At 32.6% G+C, this 16,529-nt stretch overlaps 1 protein-coding gene and 1 non-coding gene across 2 annotated transcripts in view; one reads left to right on the forward strand and one right to left on the reverse strand.

Annotated features, from left to right (window-relative positions):
• ADAMTS6 (ADAM metallopeptidase with thrombospondin type 1 motif 6) overlaps nt 1-16,529 on the reverse strand; it is a 361,538-nt gene that overhangs the window by 58,266 nt on the left and 286,743 nt on the right. The window contains exons 15-17 of the mRNA XM_077117302.1: nt 9,757-9,890; nt 8,061-8,184; nt 7,458-7,538 (exon numbers count right to left, since the gene is read on the reverse strand). Coding sequence (XP_076973417.1) covers nt 7,458-7,538; nt 8,061-8,184; nt 9,757-9,890 — 339 coding nt within the window. The remainder of the gene's footprint in view (nt 1-7,457; nt 7,539-8,060; nt 8,185-9,756; nt 9,891-16,529) is intronic.
• TRNAS-GCU (transfer RNA serine (anticodon GCU)) lies at nt 14,670-14,740 on the forward strand. Its single transcript has one exon. It is a non-coding gene; the product is annotated as a tRNA-Ser (tRNA).

Genomic DNA, 16,529 nt, shown 5'->3' on the forward strand with positions numbered 1-16,529 from the left:
CTAATAAGTCAAGCCCTCAATCTTGAGGCTTAGCCACTATGCAATTATTTCTACAATGGCGAATCTACGTCTACATGTAATTAGGCCTAAGAGTCACCCTCCCCCCCTACCCAGAGCCTCTTCTGTTGCTCAGATGTGGCCTCTGTGTAAGCTGGCAGCCCTGACCTTTGACAATGATTGTATAACAATATCGCAAACAAATAAAACAGTCAGTCGGTTCATGTTTGTACGGATCTGTTTCTGGATGTCTTGTTTTGTTTTGTCCCGCTGAACTATGTATCTATCTCTGTCAATACTACACTTAGTTAATTTACCTCTACTGTGAGCCTTAAAATTGGGTAGACTGCGATACTAGTGTTCAATACAAAAGAGGGGAAGGGGTATGGGATGTTTGGGGTTTTCTTTTTTCATTTTATTTCTTTTTCTGGAGTAATACAAATGTTCTAAAAATGATCATGGGGATGAATACACAACTATGTGATGATACTGTGAACCCCTGATTGTATACTTTGGAAAGATTGTATGGTATGTGAATACATCTCAATAAAATTACATTAAAAAAAGAAATATCTGGGAATTTACAACATGACAAAGAAAGCATCTCAAAATTGATAAAAGAAGGACATAGTTCTCAGAAAAATGACTAGACTTTTGGCAAAAAAATTGCTGAATTTATGTCTCATTTCTCATATAGGAACAAATGTCACAATCCACAACTAGGTATATATGCAAAAGAACTGAAATCAGGTACTCAAATGCTTGTATACATGTTTATAGCAGCACATATCAAGATAGCCAAACAGTATAAACAATCCAAGTGTCATTGACAGATTAATGGATAAGCAAAATGTGATATATAACATACAAAATGTAGTATATACAGAATATGATTCAGTCATAAAAAGGAATGAAGTATCAATACATGCCACAATGTAGATGAACCTTAAAAACATTGTGATAAGTGAAAAAAGCTAGACACAAAAAGCCCCATGTGGTATGATTTCATGGACTCATGTGGTAAGATATTTCTATGAAATATCCAGAAAAGGTGAATCCATAGAGACAGGAAGTAGATTATTGGTTGCCAGGGGCTGGGGAAAGGGGGTGATAAGGTGTAACTGCACAATGGATATAGACTTTCCTTTTGACGTGATGAAAATGTTTTGGAACCAAATCGATGTAGTATTTGCACAACCTTAAGAATGCACTAAATGCCACTGAACTTGCTCACACTAAAATGGTTAATTTAATGCTATGTGAATATCACATCAATAAAAAAATAATAAATCCCAGATGGATAGATGGTTATATATAAAAATAGTTTAATCATAAAATGCCAGAAGAAAAGTTGGAAGAACTTAAAAAATATATATATTGAGTATGAAAAGTTTTTCTAAGCATGACAAGAAACTGGAATTCCTTTCCAGTTGAATAGATATGCATGTATAACTTCTGAAAACCTCCACAAGAAAAAAATTGTATAAAATAGTGAACAAGCTCATATAACAGAAAAAGGGTAATTAGTACTACTATATAAAAGTTCCTATAAATAAATGAGACTGATAAATATGTCAATTACATTTTTTCGTTAAAGTTTTTGCTAGCTTGCTTCAGAAACTTGAACCCATCAGGCCAGACGACAAACAGTCCAAAAGGACTAGAAGAGTCATGGAGCAGAGAGTCTCTGATTACTATTATAGGCCAATTTCCTTCTCCATCTGCTGGGCAAATATATTTGCACTTTCTTGACTTTAGATGCTCTTAAGATTCATTAAGTTGTCAAAAAGTATATCTGAGTAACCTTTTAAGATAAAAGCATGTCAACCAAATTTAAGGCTTAATTTAGTTTTGAATGTTGCCTCTATTTAAAAATTTTTATTTTCAATTGTCTCTTGCAGTGTTTTTTTTTTATTAAAAAAATCAAAATCACTTAGGTTTTATAAGGACACCTGAGCTAAGAATCAAGTGTCTGTACTAAGTAATAGTAAAATAAAAAATAAAAACAACTCCCTCCCAACCCACCTAACAACTTTGAATTCTCCCTCAATCTGTCTCTCATTTTTCCATTTGCTCAATTCCCCTTTGCTATTAGGAATATTTAATCAATGGTACCTGTTAGGCCTGGAGGACAGGACACCTTCCCCTCAGGATGTAACCCACCCCTGGCAAATATTTCAGAAAGCCTCTCTCACCCCAACCCACTGCAGCCCAGCATTCCTTCACCCTCCATCAGCTGCCCTTTTGCGATAACTTCACATTACTCAGCCTCCACTCTCTGGCAGATGCATTCTTGCATCAACTCCCCTTATTCACTGTCAGCTGCCAACTCCTAACTTAGCCCCCTATTTCTGAAAGCTAGCCAATAGAGACATACCTAACTCTTACCCCAACTTCCTAACCCAAAAGCCATAAAACCCTACCCCCTGCCATCTTGGCACAACCATCTCTCTCTCTCTTGAAATGCTGCCCGGGTGGCTCTATTTCTCCCTGAAACAAAGCCTTTACCTGAACTCCTTTGTGCCTCCTCATTTCTGGTGAGTTTGCTGAGTATGCCTTTCAGTACCAATATATAATTGAGAAAACACCAACCATTTAAGAAGGACGAAATAAGAATTGCCCACGGGAGAAATTAGCATTATGGACAAGGGGATAAAGCTGATGCTAGACCCTTTTGTTTTGAGTCTTGCTGATGCATAAGATAATACAAAATTATGGTGTAAAAATAAAGGAAGGATCAAACAAAATAGACAGAACTTCCACTTCTTATCATGTTGAAATTACGGAACTGGACTCGCCGTTCAACTGAAAACAAATAGAAAACTTTCAAAATATATGAACAGACATTGGACAGGACTGTGGTGAGACTGTGCAGGATTGTGATACATGAAAGAAGAGAAATAATGCACTGGCAATGTAGAAAGGGAAAACCTAAGCAAAGAATGGTAGTCTCCTACATTAAGAAGACAGAAATTTGGAAGGCTGAGATAGCTAGAATTTATAGGACCAGAGAACTGGGATGGGGAAGAAAATCTGTTGCAGAATACCACTAATCTATGTATGCATGGGATGAAATTCCATGAAACCAGTCAATAAACTATAGAGTGGCTATAAGCAGAGCAATTCCTAGCACTAGTGAACTATTGTGCTCCAACTACCTGGATCATTCAGTAGAGATCCAACAATAGCATCACTATAGGTTAAGCAAGCTCTAGAATAAAAGGCACTCTGGACTCACCCAAAGAAAACTTAAAAACAAGCCTCAAAAGGATGAAGCTGATCCACAAGTTACTGAACACTCATTAAAAGAAGATAACAAAACCCAGACACTCAGCAAATGTGTAAGATCCACCAAAAATGACCAGAAATGGGAAGAAGCAGGAAAAGCTGATCAAAACCAGGAGAAAAACAAGAAGAAGAAGAGAAAAAGCAGATCTAGAAGTGACAAAGACCACTAGCAGAAATGAACTTTCAAACAGCTATTATAAATATACTGAAGGATTTTTAAAGGAAAACATAAGGAGAAGAAACTGGAAGATACACACTCACACTTACACCCATACATGTAAACACACATGCATGAACACATTATGGAGCTTCTAGAGATGAAAATTAAAACATCTGAAAAATCACTGGATATGAGTAAGGGCATCATAGACACTTTAGAAGATATCAGTTAACTTGAGAAACTATCCAAATGTGACCATATGGGAAAAAACTACCCAAATTAACTACCGAGAAAAAAAAATTTAAAAAGATTAGACTCGAAATGGGGAAATATCAAGAAGTTTAACATACATTTAATTAGAGCCCCAGAAAAATTAGAGGAAAAATATATTTGGAGAATTAATGGCTGAAAATTTTCCAAACTTTAACTCCAAATACAAGAAGCTCAAAATCCAGGCAAGATAAACACACACAAAAAAACACACCAAAACACATCATAATTAAATTCCTGCATTCAAGTCATAAAAAGAGAATCTTACAAGTAGCCAAAGAAAAAAAGATACATTCAGTACAGGAGAACAAACATAAAAATGACCAAAGTATTATCCTAAAATTAATAATGTAAACTTGAAGGAATGATATATTTTTGTTGCAAAAAAAAGTCAACTTAAGATTCTCTAACAAGTGAAAACATCCTTTAAATATGAAGGAGAAACATAGAAAACTTTTTCATATAAACAAATGCTGAAAGAATTAATGGAACTGCACTAAAAGAAATGTGAAAGGAAATTTTCAAGCAGAAGAAAAATCATACCACTTGGACATTCAGATCTATACAGTGAAAGGAAATCTACCAGAGACTGTAAGTATGTGGGTAATTATAATATTTTTTTATTTTAAAAGGCAATTAGCTCTTTAAAGCAAAAATAACAACAATATATTGTGTTTACAACACATGAAGAAGTGAAACGTAACAAAAATTGCAGAGGATGGAAGGGGACAATGGAAGTAAACTATTGTAAGGGTCTGATATTATACATGAAGTGGTATAATATTATTTGAAGGTGCACTGTGATAAATTATAGATACCTTTGTAAGCCCTAGAGCAACTACCAATTTTATAGAATAAAAGAGTATAGCTAATAAACCAATAGTGGAGATCAAATGGAATACTACAGAACACTTGATTAATCCCAAAGAAGAGTAGGTGAGTAAAAGGGAAAAAACAATCACAGCAAATAAAAAAGCAGCAAGATGGCAGACTTAAATCCAATGATATTATAATTATATTAAATGTAAATGAGCTAGGCCAAGGGTTCACAAACCACAGACCATGGGCCAAATCTAGCCCACCAACTGTTTTTGTTAATAAAGTTCTATTGAAATACAGCCACATCCACTCATCTGTATATTTTCTATGTCAGCTTTCACATTACAATGGCAGAGTTGAGTAGCTGCAACAGAGACTGTATGTCCTGCAAAGCAAGAATATTTACTCTTTTTCAATCCACCAACCCTCATATAAAGAATGCAATTTAATGATGCAAAGATTGTTAGACACAATTAGAAATCAAGACCCAACTACATGTAGTCTATAAGAAACATGTTTTAAATACAGACACTTAGATGTAAAAAATGGATGGATGGGAAAAGATTTACATGGATTGACATGCATAAACTAATCAGAAGAAAGCTAGAGTGGCTGGGTTAATATTAGACAAAGTAGACTTAAGAGCAAAGGATATTTCCAGGGTTAAACATGAACACATAATATTGATAAAATGGTCAATATATCAAGAAGATGTGGTGATCCTAACTGTCTTTACACTTAATAAGAAAATTCCAAAATAAATGAAACAAAACACACAAACTAAAGGAGAACTAAACAAATTCACAATAGTAGTTGGAAATGTCAACGCAATTCATTCAGTTATTACTTAAACAGAAGGCAGAAAGTAAGCAGGGTAAAATAAACTTGAACAAAACTATCAACCAACCAATCTAGTTGACACTTACAGAATACTAAACCTAGTAGTACCAGAATAGAAATTTTTTTCAACTGTACATGTAACATTCACTACACTAGCCCATACACTGTGACATAAAATGAAACAAATTTAAAAGAATTCAAATTATATTTCTCTAATCAAAATAGAATTAAATGAGAAAATAATAACTGAAGTGGGAAATTTCCAAATATTTGGAAATTAAATAATACTTTCCAACCAATGATTCACAAGAACAAGTTAAAATAAGAACATATTTTAAACTGAGTTATAACGAAAATGCAACATATCAAAATATGTGGGATGCAGTTAAAGCAGTGCAACAGTGGAATTTATAGTCCCAATGACTATTTTAGAGTAGAAGAAAGATTTACAAGTCAATGATCTAAATTTCTATTTCAGATACTAGAAAAAGAAGAGCAAATTAAACACTAAGTTGTAGAATAATAATGAGAAGGTTGGGAATCAATGTATAGAAAATGGACAACTAAAAGAAGAAAACAATAAAAACTAAAGCTTGCTTTTTGAAAAGATAATAAAATTTTAACTCTCCACTGGAATGATCAAGAAAAAGGAAGAAGATGCAGATTATCAACATGAAGAATGAAAAAAAACATTGCTACAAATCCTGCTGATACTGAAAGGATAATAGGGGATATTTATGCCAATAAATTCTACAATATTATAGCTATTAAAGGAATTGAATTTTCATTAAAAACTTCTCACAAAGAAAACTCCAGGTTCAAATGGCTTTATAGGTAAATGCTATCAAACGTTAAGAAAAAATAACAATTTTACCCAAACTACTTCAGAAAATAGAAAAAAGAACACTTCCCAAGTCATATGACAGGTCCAGTATTATCCTGATAGCAAAATCAGCAAAGACATTACAAGAAAAGAACACTACAGATCGATATTCCTCATGAACATAGATGTAAATATTCTTATAAAAATATTAGCAAATCAATTCTAGGAATAAGTAAGAAAGATACCCCACCCTGACAAATGGATTTTATCCCAAGAATCTTATGTTAAAATTGAAAACCAATCAAAGTACTTCCTTTTTACCAGGGTAAAGGAGAAAAAACACATGGTCAAGACAAAATATTCAGAAAGCTTCAACATTCATTCACCAATAAACCTCTCAAAAGACTAGAAATTGAAGAGAATTTCCTTAACCTAATAAAGGGCCTCTACATAACTCCTCCAATGAACACATTTAATGGTGAAAGACTGTATGTGTCCACCACAAAATCAGAAACAAGGAAAGGATCTAGTCAATGTTGTACTAAAGATCCTGACCACTATTACAAGGCAAGAAAAAGAAATAAAAGGCATAGAGCTAGAAAGATAGAAGTAAAACTGTCTTTCTTGAGAAATGATATGATCATCTCTGTAGAAAATCCAAAGGAATCTATAAAACAGCTATTAGAGCTAATAAGTGAATGTAAGCAGGTCATAAGATATGAGGGCAATTTAACAACAAACAATTGGAAACTGAAATTAAAATATCAATACCATTTACAATAGCATAAAAAACATGAAATACTTAGTGACAGGTTTAGCGAAATGTGCTCATGACCTATACTCTGAAAAAATAAGACTGTTGAGAAAATTTAAACACCTAAATAAATGTAAATTTATAATGGATGCACTTATTCCATATAAATTATACCTCAGCCATATTGATTTAAAAAATTCAAATAATTAACCCAATTATTTTGAGCATTTTATGTGTAGACCTATAAAACTTGGAGCCCTTCATGCTTTTTTGGTTTTTTTTGGCATGGGCAGACACCGGGAATTGAACCCGGGTCTCCGGAATGGCAGGCGAGAACTCTGCCACAGAGCCACTGTTACCTGCCCAAACTCCCTTCATTTTAACCACCTCAGTATGTTTATGGAAAAAAAAATATATTCTACCTCAAATTAGTATGTGTTTTCCTTCATGATATTGTGCTGCTTTTTCTCATAAACTTTTAAAATCTAGAAAAATATGCTACTTACCAATATAGTTTTTAGACATGGCAACTTCTCTGACTTCAATGTGAACTGAGCCTCTTGGTATATGCACCACTTCCATGTAGCCTGGAACACAGAAGATAACCAGTAATAATCAGGATCTGCAGCCTAAGTGAAAAACAACTATTTAGTAACCATTAAGTAAAAACAGTTTCCTTATTCTTCAATTCATTCTTAGACTTTGTACTTTATAAATGACAAAATAATGGCAAATTCCCCTTTAAGAGCATGAGTGCATCTAGAGTATTTTTCTTTTTATCTAAAATCATCTCAAGATATCTTTAAAGTCTCAATATGTATAACATGGCCCATCTTTTTTCTTTTCAACACATGGCCCTCACTTCAACGAGATGTTGGAACGCACATCTCAAAGAGATGTGACTAAATAAATTAGTATAGAGAGAATAATATATTTTAAAAATATCCTACATGAAGTCATATTTAATACTTAAAGGACGAAAGCAACTTGGGAAAAACATAAGCTTGCCTACCTAAATGATGAAATTTAAAAATAAGGTAGGGAATCAAGTGTTTTGGCTATTCCAAGTACACCAGAGGTGTGAGGAAGCGTTCTCTCTACACACTCACCTCCTCTGGGCAACGAATCATTGAAGAACCCTTCAATGGCATCACATGTGCTTCCATCCCCTCCACAGACTCGACATCTATCTTCCCTAGCATCAGATCCCAAAATATTATCACAACCTACATGCTGAAAACAGAGAAGAATATTCAGTGTGTCATAAAGAGGAATTCTTGGACCCATAACTAAATCAAATACATATTATTTATTTAGCTACTTACTTTTCCAGTAAAGAAAATCAGAACAAGAAATATTTTCCTCTTTTTACTTTTACCTTCACTTTCCAATAAGTTCTAGCTAACACTTCTTAAAACATAAGTTTTTGTAAAATTGTGATTGCACAAGGATTTAACCTAGACTCCATTAATAGATACCACACTCCAACTCTTAAAATATTGTCATTTGTTAACAACAGGCTCTTATTTACACCCTTTGCATCAGGAAATGGAAGAACCAAGAAAAGTAGCATATACTTCAGATGTGACGGTCCTTCACTGGGTTATGAGAGCAAGAGCCCTGACTACGCTTTATGGTTTGCCCTTTCTAAACCATTCTTTTCGGATATCCAATTGTTAGTGTCAAATATTATTGTGAATTCGCACTTGGGTAAATCTCTTCAAGTGAATACCTGTTTCCACTGGCTGAATAAAATTGCCATAAACGAAAAAGGAGATGTAAGCATGTAACTTAAGAAACTGAAACTTCACCTCATTTTTTAGATTTAATCATAGAAACATAAACTTTAAAATATATGTTTGGTACACATTTTGGCAGTTGAATTTGTACATTTGACTTTTAGCCACTGAAACCAAGTATGCTTTCTCTGAATTAAACCAGTATCTAAGTCTTTTATATCTTAATAAACTTGACTATTGTCACAGAAAACTTTTTCCTTAAAGAAACAAAATAAACACACATAAACTGGATTGTTCATTTGGAGGCAAGTAGCTAGAGTAGCTTGCAAGAAACTGAGAGACTAAGTAAAGTATGCTGTATGTTTCTGTTCTCAGGTTCTGGGACTTAGTTTTGGGTTTTCTTAAATGAATAGGAACAAGCAAGCAAAAACAAATTATGAGAATGGTGGCTTTCACAGTTACCTACATGCTTTTCTTCTTATTTTAAGATTCATATGTAAATCTAAGAAAATAGCACAGTTATCTCCTATAATTCCCAAGTAGTCTTGCTAATTCCCTGAAGTGAATGCTTCAATAAGATAAAGACTAACTCTATAATGAAAAACATTGAAAATTCTTCAACAGGAGACAAAAAAGGTGGAGCATAGTTGTTTCACACTTCGAGTAAAAATTATGCCATGAAATCCATCAAATAATCTTCCAATAAGAACATATGGTGGACAGATGAATTAAAGTTGAATCCTCCTTCCTTCTCTCTTTCTATCATCTTGTTTATAAACAGTATAGAAGAAAATAGAAATTAAAGTCCAAAATATTTACATATCTCTAGAAATCACTGTAAATCTAAGTAGAACACCAGAATAAATCACATTTGCATGGTGCTTGAATATGCATGGGTTCTCTTCTTTAATTATATTTATGCCATCATTATTGGACATTAAATTTCTCTATAATCAGCCTCTCTTTATTAAAACTGAACATGGTATTAATTAGGAGCTGCTATCTCAGGAAAAGAAAAAGTCAAAAAACGCCAACAAAAAGGGGTGAAATTCATAGTCTAAGCAACCTTGCATTCTCCATTGATACAGATATCCAGGGAATCCGCATTGCACTGAGTCCCATCAATCACTGCAGGGGCACGTTCAGTGTAGAAATTGTAACCTTCAGCCAAGCAGTTTAACGCACATGGTTTTACCCCACCTGGATAGACATAGCAAAAGAGATATTAGTGGGGTTGTTCTCCTAATGAACAGTGATTCAGTATTATTTATAGTAATTTATAATTCATATAGATATCACTTCCTTCCTATACACCTTCTTGTTTACATTTCTTTCCCCCTTTGCTAAAATTGTATGCTTATTTTCATTGCTTATGCAACTGGAAGGAGGACCTGCTGAGCAGTTAAATTTTTCAGATATTTCTAATAAATTTATAATATTGCTTAGGTCAAAAAGGATTACAGTAGAGCTGCCTGAGTGTTGGAATTAAATGTAGTAAAAATTATTTTTTAAAATGAACTAAGAAAATAAATTTTATAAGACACTTAAGACAATTAATTCCCTTGTGTAATAAACAGTAACTTCTGCTAAACATTCCTTTTATTATTGAAGTGGATATGAGAACTCTGCTACTTCAAGCAGAGATATGGTTGTTGTAAAATTAACTAATATGTACATGTCTTAAACATATCCTATTATATGAGTTTGGCATCAGCATGGAGATAAATTCTTATGAGATTAGCAAATCAAAGATAAAATTAATTATAGAAATTTGAATAATTCCTATGACATAAATCTAAGATAAATATTAAATATAGCATTAAATTTGAGTAAGTAAAGCAATATCTAATTTTGTTTTGTGAATGAACGCATATAATAGCCCGAGCATTTTAATTTCATAATTGAAATGTACATTTGAGGTTGAAGTGAAAATAGGCATAATAATAGCAATTTTAAAAAACAAGGAGATACATACTATTTTACAGTATACTAGAAAAGTAGCTATGAATGTGGATTTAATTTATTGAAAACAGCATGTGAAAGAACTACAGTTTATAAATATCTAATTATTGATTGAAGTCCTGACTTATACTCTGTTGAACCTTTGTTTCATGAAAGCTTAAACCAAGTTTAGCCTTGTTCGAACTGTGCTGATAAAGTATCTCTTCAAAAGAAAGAAGATTACTTACAACAAAAAAAATAGAGCAGCAAAACAAAATGATTTGCCATGGACCCAGCAAAGGTAAAAGTCAGATTTATGTATGGAGAATGTATGCGGAGTAAAAGAGGGGAATAAACTGAGTGACGGAGAACATGACAAGTAGAGCACATTCTAGAACATGACAAGTAGAGCACATTTTATCTAAAGGAGGTCACTGTTATAGTTGATTGTTGTCATGCAAGAAGATGGGCCCAATATTGCAAGATATTCTGATTTTTCAAGAAAAGTTTTTTAAAGTATGAAATCTTCTGATCATTAAATATTGGCAATTGATTCAAAGTTTTTGAAAACGATGTGCAGGCTAAAACATGTTTGTAGGTAAAATCTGGTCCCTGGACCATCCTTTTACAACCTTTGGCCTAAAGTCCATATTTTCTTCTAATTTCAATGTTTGTAGGCTATAGATCTTCTATAAAATTTAAAATGTTACTGTTAGGCTTAGGGAAATGATAAATTATGTTGTACTGAACATAAAATATCAAAAAATTAATTTCTTTATGAGCTTAAAATCAAGCTACATATATTCTTTTTGGTAAATTCTCATAAACAAAATTGCTCTAAATTTCCATGAATTTTACTGGGAACTTTTTTCCATTAACCAATATAGTTTTCTCATTTTTTAATTGTAATGCTTTGGGATTTAATGCAGCATTTTATGCAACAATCTTTAAACAGAGAGTTTTTTAAAGTCTTTTATTAGTTCAATTTTAACATTATATTAATTATGTATGGGAGTAGTTGAGAGACAGGACATATCAATTCTAGGGTAGTATTCCTTTGACCCTATACTGTGTGATGATAATAGTTACACATTTATTCTAGGAGTGCTGCTGAATATGTGTTCAGTCTCCTCTACTACAAAGAGTTTTCATAAGAGATTCCTCTTTATCAATTCAAGAAGGGACATAATACAGGGCTCTAAATAGAAGGTGGTACTAATCCATTAGCTTCAGTTAAAGTTTATTATGAATTTGGGATTAATTAACTAAACACACAATTATCTAGATGTGACTTATCCAATCTGTGAATCATTTCAGATACTTACTTCTTCTATGGTAAGACAAACAATCCCAAATGTTATATGCACCTAATAAAAGAACTTTAAAATACATGATGCAAAAGCTTACAAAAAGAAGGCAAAGTTATACAATAATAGGAGAATATTTTAGAACACCTCTCTCAGTAATTGCTAGAAGAAATATAGCAAAAAAAGATCAGTAAGAATATAAAAAATTTGAACACTATCAGACAACTTGACCTCATTGATATTTTTAGGATACTATGTCCAACAATTACAGAAAACATTCTTTTCAAATGTACATGGAGCATTCACCAAGCTGAACAATGAACTGCGTTATAAAACAAGTCTCAATTTTAAAAATGTAAATTATACAGAGTATTCTTTAATCACAGTGGAATTATATTATAAATCAATAACAAAAATACAACAGAAAAATCTCAAATACTTAGAAATTAGAACATAACCCATGATTCAAAGAAAAATCACAACATAAATAATATTTTTTAACTGAAGGAAATTAAAATACAGCTTAGAAAATTTGCAGGATCAGAAGAGTAAAATAAACACAAAGTAAGAAGAAAACAACAAATATAAAAGTAAAATGAGATAGAAAAAGGACAAAGCAACAAAGAGTTCCAAAGCCAAAAGTTGGCTCTTTTTAAAAAGATTAATAAAATTGATAAACCTCGGGAGCGGGCCACAGTGGCTCAGCAGACAGAGTTCTCCCTGCCATGCTGGAGACCCAGGTTCAATTCCTGGTGCCTGCCCATGGCAAAAAAAAAAAAAAAAAAAAAAAAATCACGTAAAAAAAAAAAAATGATAAACTTCGGGGGTGCAAGGATAGTTCAGTGGTAGAATTCTCGCCTGTCATGTTGGAGACCCAGGTTTGATCCTGGTCCACGTACTTCCCCCAGAAAACAAAAAAGCAAAACAAACAAAAATTCAACAAATGGTGCTGCAATAACAGGATACTCACATGGAAAAATAATGAAATGTGACTCCCACCATACAGCATACAAAAAAAAATTGGTAAATCTCAAGCAACACTGACCAAGAAAAAACAAGAGACAAAATACAATTATCAGTAGTAGAGATGAAAGAGGCTATACCATTACAGATCCTACAGATAACAAATAGAACAACAATAGAACATTATGATCAATTTTTTGTCAATAAATAGAACAAAAATTATATAACAGATAAATCATTTTAAGGTACCAATTCCAAAACTAACAAAAGAAGATATTAAAAATCTGAATAGTTCTATATCTATTAAAGAAGTTAATTTATTAAAAACAAACAAGCAACAAAACAAAACTTTCACTTAGTACATAAGAAAATATTAGGCCCGGATGGTTTTACTAGTGAAATCTATTCTAAGGAAGAAATACTATAAATCTTACAAACTTTTAAAAAATGGATAAGAATTCTATTTCTTGAAGTCAGAGTCACTCTGATAACCAAAACTTGTCAAAGACAAGACAAGAAAAAAGTTACAAATAAATATCTTGCATGAACACAGATGCAAAAATCCTTAATAAAATATTAGCAATTGAATCCAATAATATAGACAAAAAAATATCACACACCATGACCACACAGGGTTTACCCTGGGAATATAAGGTTGATTTAACACTGTAAAATTAACCAAGTTAATTCGCCATTTTAACAACATAAAGAAGAAAAACATACAATCATAGTTACACAATTGTAGTGGAGGACCTAGTCAGTGCATTAGGGGGAGAAAATGAAGGGAAAAAAAAGGGATTAATACTGAAATAGACTGCCTCCATTTCCAGAAAATGGGCCATTTACTAAAAAATCATAACTAACCTACAAAACAAGTATTAGAACTAACAAGGAAATTTAGAAAGATCATAGAACACAATTTTTATATACAAAAATTAATTTTACTTTTATATATTGGAGCAAACAATTGAAAATAAATTTTTGAAAAACTTTACTTACAATAATGTCAAAAAACATAAACTACTCAGGAATTGATTTAACAAAAGATATGCAGACCTTACATCTAAAACTACTAAACCTACCTGAAAGAAATGAATGAAGACATAAACAAATGGAGAGGTATATCGTGTTCTATAAATTGGAAAGTTTTATACTGTTAATATCTCAGTTATCCCTCAACTGATCTACAGATTCAACATAATGCCAATCTTAAGCCCAGCAGAGCTTTTATAGAAATTAACGATCTGATTCTAAGTATCATATGGAAATAAAAAGCACTTAAGAGTATCCAAAGAACGTTGAAAAACAAGATCAAAGTTGGAGGAATTTACGCTATTTAAGTTGAAGACTAACTACATACCTACAGTAATCAAGTCAGAGGAGTAGGGAGGGTTGAAAAATAGATAAATGAAAGAAAATGGAGTCGAGAAATACACAGCAGGCTCCCAAATTATTTTAAGACAGGTCATAGATCTAACTGTAAAGATTACAACCATAAAGCTTTTAACAGAAAATATCTTTTGAGTTGTGGTAAGCAAAGATTTCTTAACTGTGACACTGAATGTAATAATTTTAATAAAAGCAAAAAATTGATAAACTGGAATTCATCAAAAGTAAAAACTTACATTCATTCCAAAACACCATTAAAAAATAGGAAAGCCACAGGCTGTGAGAAAATAATAATAAAAACATACCTGACAAATGATTATGATTACCACTCAAAAATAAGAAGATAAAGAACCCAATTAAAAAGTAGACAAAGAGGGGTGCAAGGGTAGTTCAGTGGTAGAATTCTTGCCTGCTATGCGGGACACCTGGGTTCAATTCCCAGCCCATGCACTTCCCAAAAAACAAACAAACAAGCAAAACAAACAAACAAATATTCAACAAATGGTACTGCAATAACGGGATACTCACATGGAAAAATAGTGAAATGTGACCCCGACATACGGTATACAAAAAAAAAGAGAAAATGTTTGAAAACTCTAAAAAAAAAAAAAAGATATATAAAACTGCCAATAAGCACACTGAAACATGCACAACCTAATTGGAAAAATGCAAATTAAAACTGCCTTGACACACCACTACACACCTCCAGTAGAAGACTGACAACACCAAATGTTGGCAAGGTTATGAAGCAAGCAGAACTCTCATACATTGTTGGTAGGAGTACAAAATGGTACACAATCACTGTGGAAAAACATCTGGCAGTTTCTTTTAAAACTAAACTCATACCTACCCTATTACCCAGTATTTCTACCCAAGAGAAATGAAAACATATGTCCATAAAAAGAACTGTACACAAATGTTCATAGCAATTTTATTCATAACAGAAAAAAACTAGAAACAGCCCAGGAGGTCATCAAAAGGAGAAAGGAGAAACAAACCATGGTTCATACCATGGAATACCGCTCAGCAATAAAAAGGTATGAACCACTTATGCATGCAATGATGTGGCTGGATCTCAAAGACATTATGCTTAAGGGAATCTTACACAAAAGAGTATACACAGCATGATTTCATTTATATGAAGTTCTGGAACAGGTAAAACTAATCTATGGTGAGAAAAAAAGAATCAGAACAGTGATTGGTGCTTCCAGAGAAGGAGGTAGAGGCAACTGTTGACTAAGAAGGACGATGAGGGTTACGAGAATTATGAGCATTGTGGAGGGAATAGTAATGCTCTAGTTTTCAATATGTTTGGGATTTACAGATTTTATGCATTTGTCAAAAACTCAGGGAAATGTTCCACACCAGTGCAAGGTGTTAATAATAGGGTGGTATATGGGAATCCTGCATTTTATGCATGATTGTTCTGTAAACCCACAACTTCTCTAATAAAGAAAAATTAAAAAATAACTCAGTATAGTTAAGATGTGTGCATATTATGGTATGTAATCTTACCTCAAAAGAAAAATGTAAGCGAATATTGAACTCTGATTAGGGTTATACATGCTGAAGTATTTAGAAGGAAGTACACTGATAACTGAAAGTATTTTGAAATGCATCAGAAAATAAGATGGATGGATCTATGGACAGAGAGATAAGACATTAAAGAAAGTGCAGTAAAATGTTAATAGTGAAATCTTGGTGATGTGTATACTGGTGTCTGTAAAATTGTTCTAATTTTGCTATATATTGGGTAATTTTTATAACAAAATGTTGGAAAAACAAACAATAAATCAAGTTTTTCAAAAGTATATTCAATTTTTTTCCAAGAGAAAATCTCCACAAAATTGAGTTCAGATTTGAGAGTTTAAGAAAAAATGTCTTATGCTTCCTCAACAACTAATGTTTGATACATGCCCATATTAAAGTGCAAAAATGTTTCCCAACAGTAAAAAGATGAATAATAATCTGTGGGGAGATCCTTGGCCTTTGACCAAGAAAGAATGCTGATTTTCCTGGCCTCTTTTGAGTTGACTTACGTTATTATAATTTGTTTTTAGGGCAATAATTCCAAATATTCAATGATTATAAATGTAATGTATACCCCAAGGATCTCAGGCAGAACTCAAAATTATTATATGGCTTCATGTATGTGCAGATATCCTTTCTAGGAACTTTCTACCTTGTTAAAAAAAGAAATTAAAAAAAAAGGGTTCTGATAATTTGTACTAATATATAA

This window comes from Tamandua tetradactyla, chromosome 9, assembly GCF_023851605.1.
Source record: "Tamandua tetradactyla isolate mTamTet1 chromosome 9, mTamTet1.pri, whole genome shotgun sequence".
NCBI lineage: Eukaryota > Metazoa > Chordata > Mammalia > Pilosa > Myrmecophagidae > Tamandua > Tamandua tetradactyla.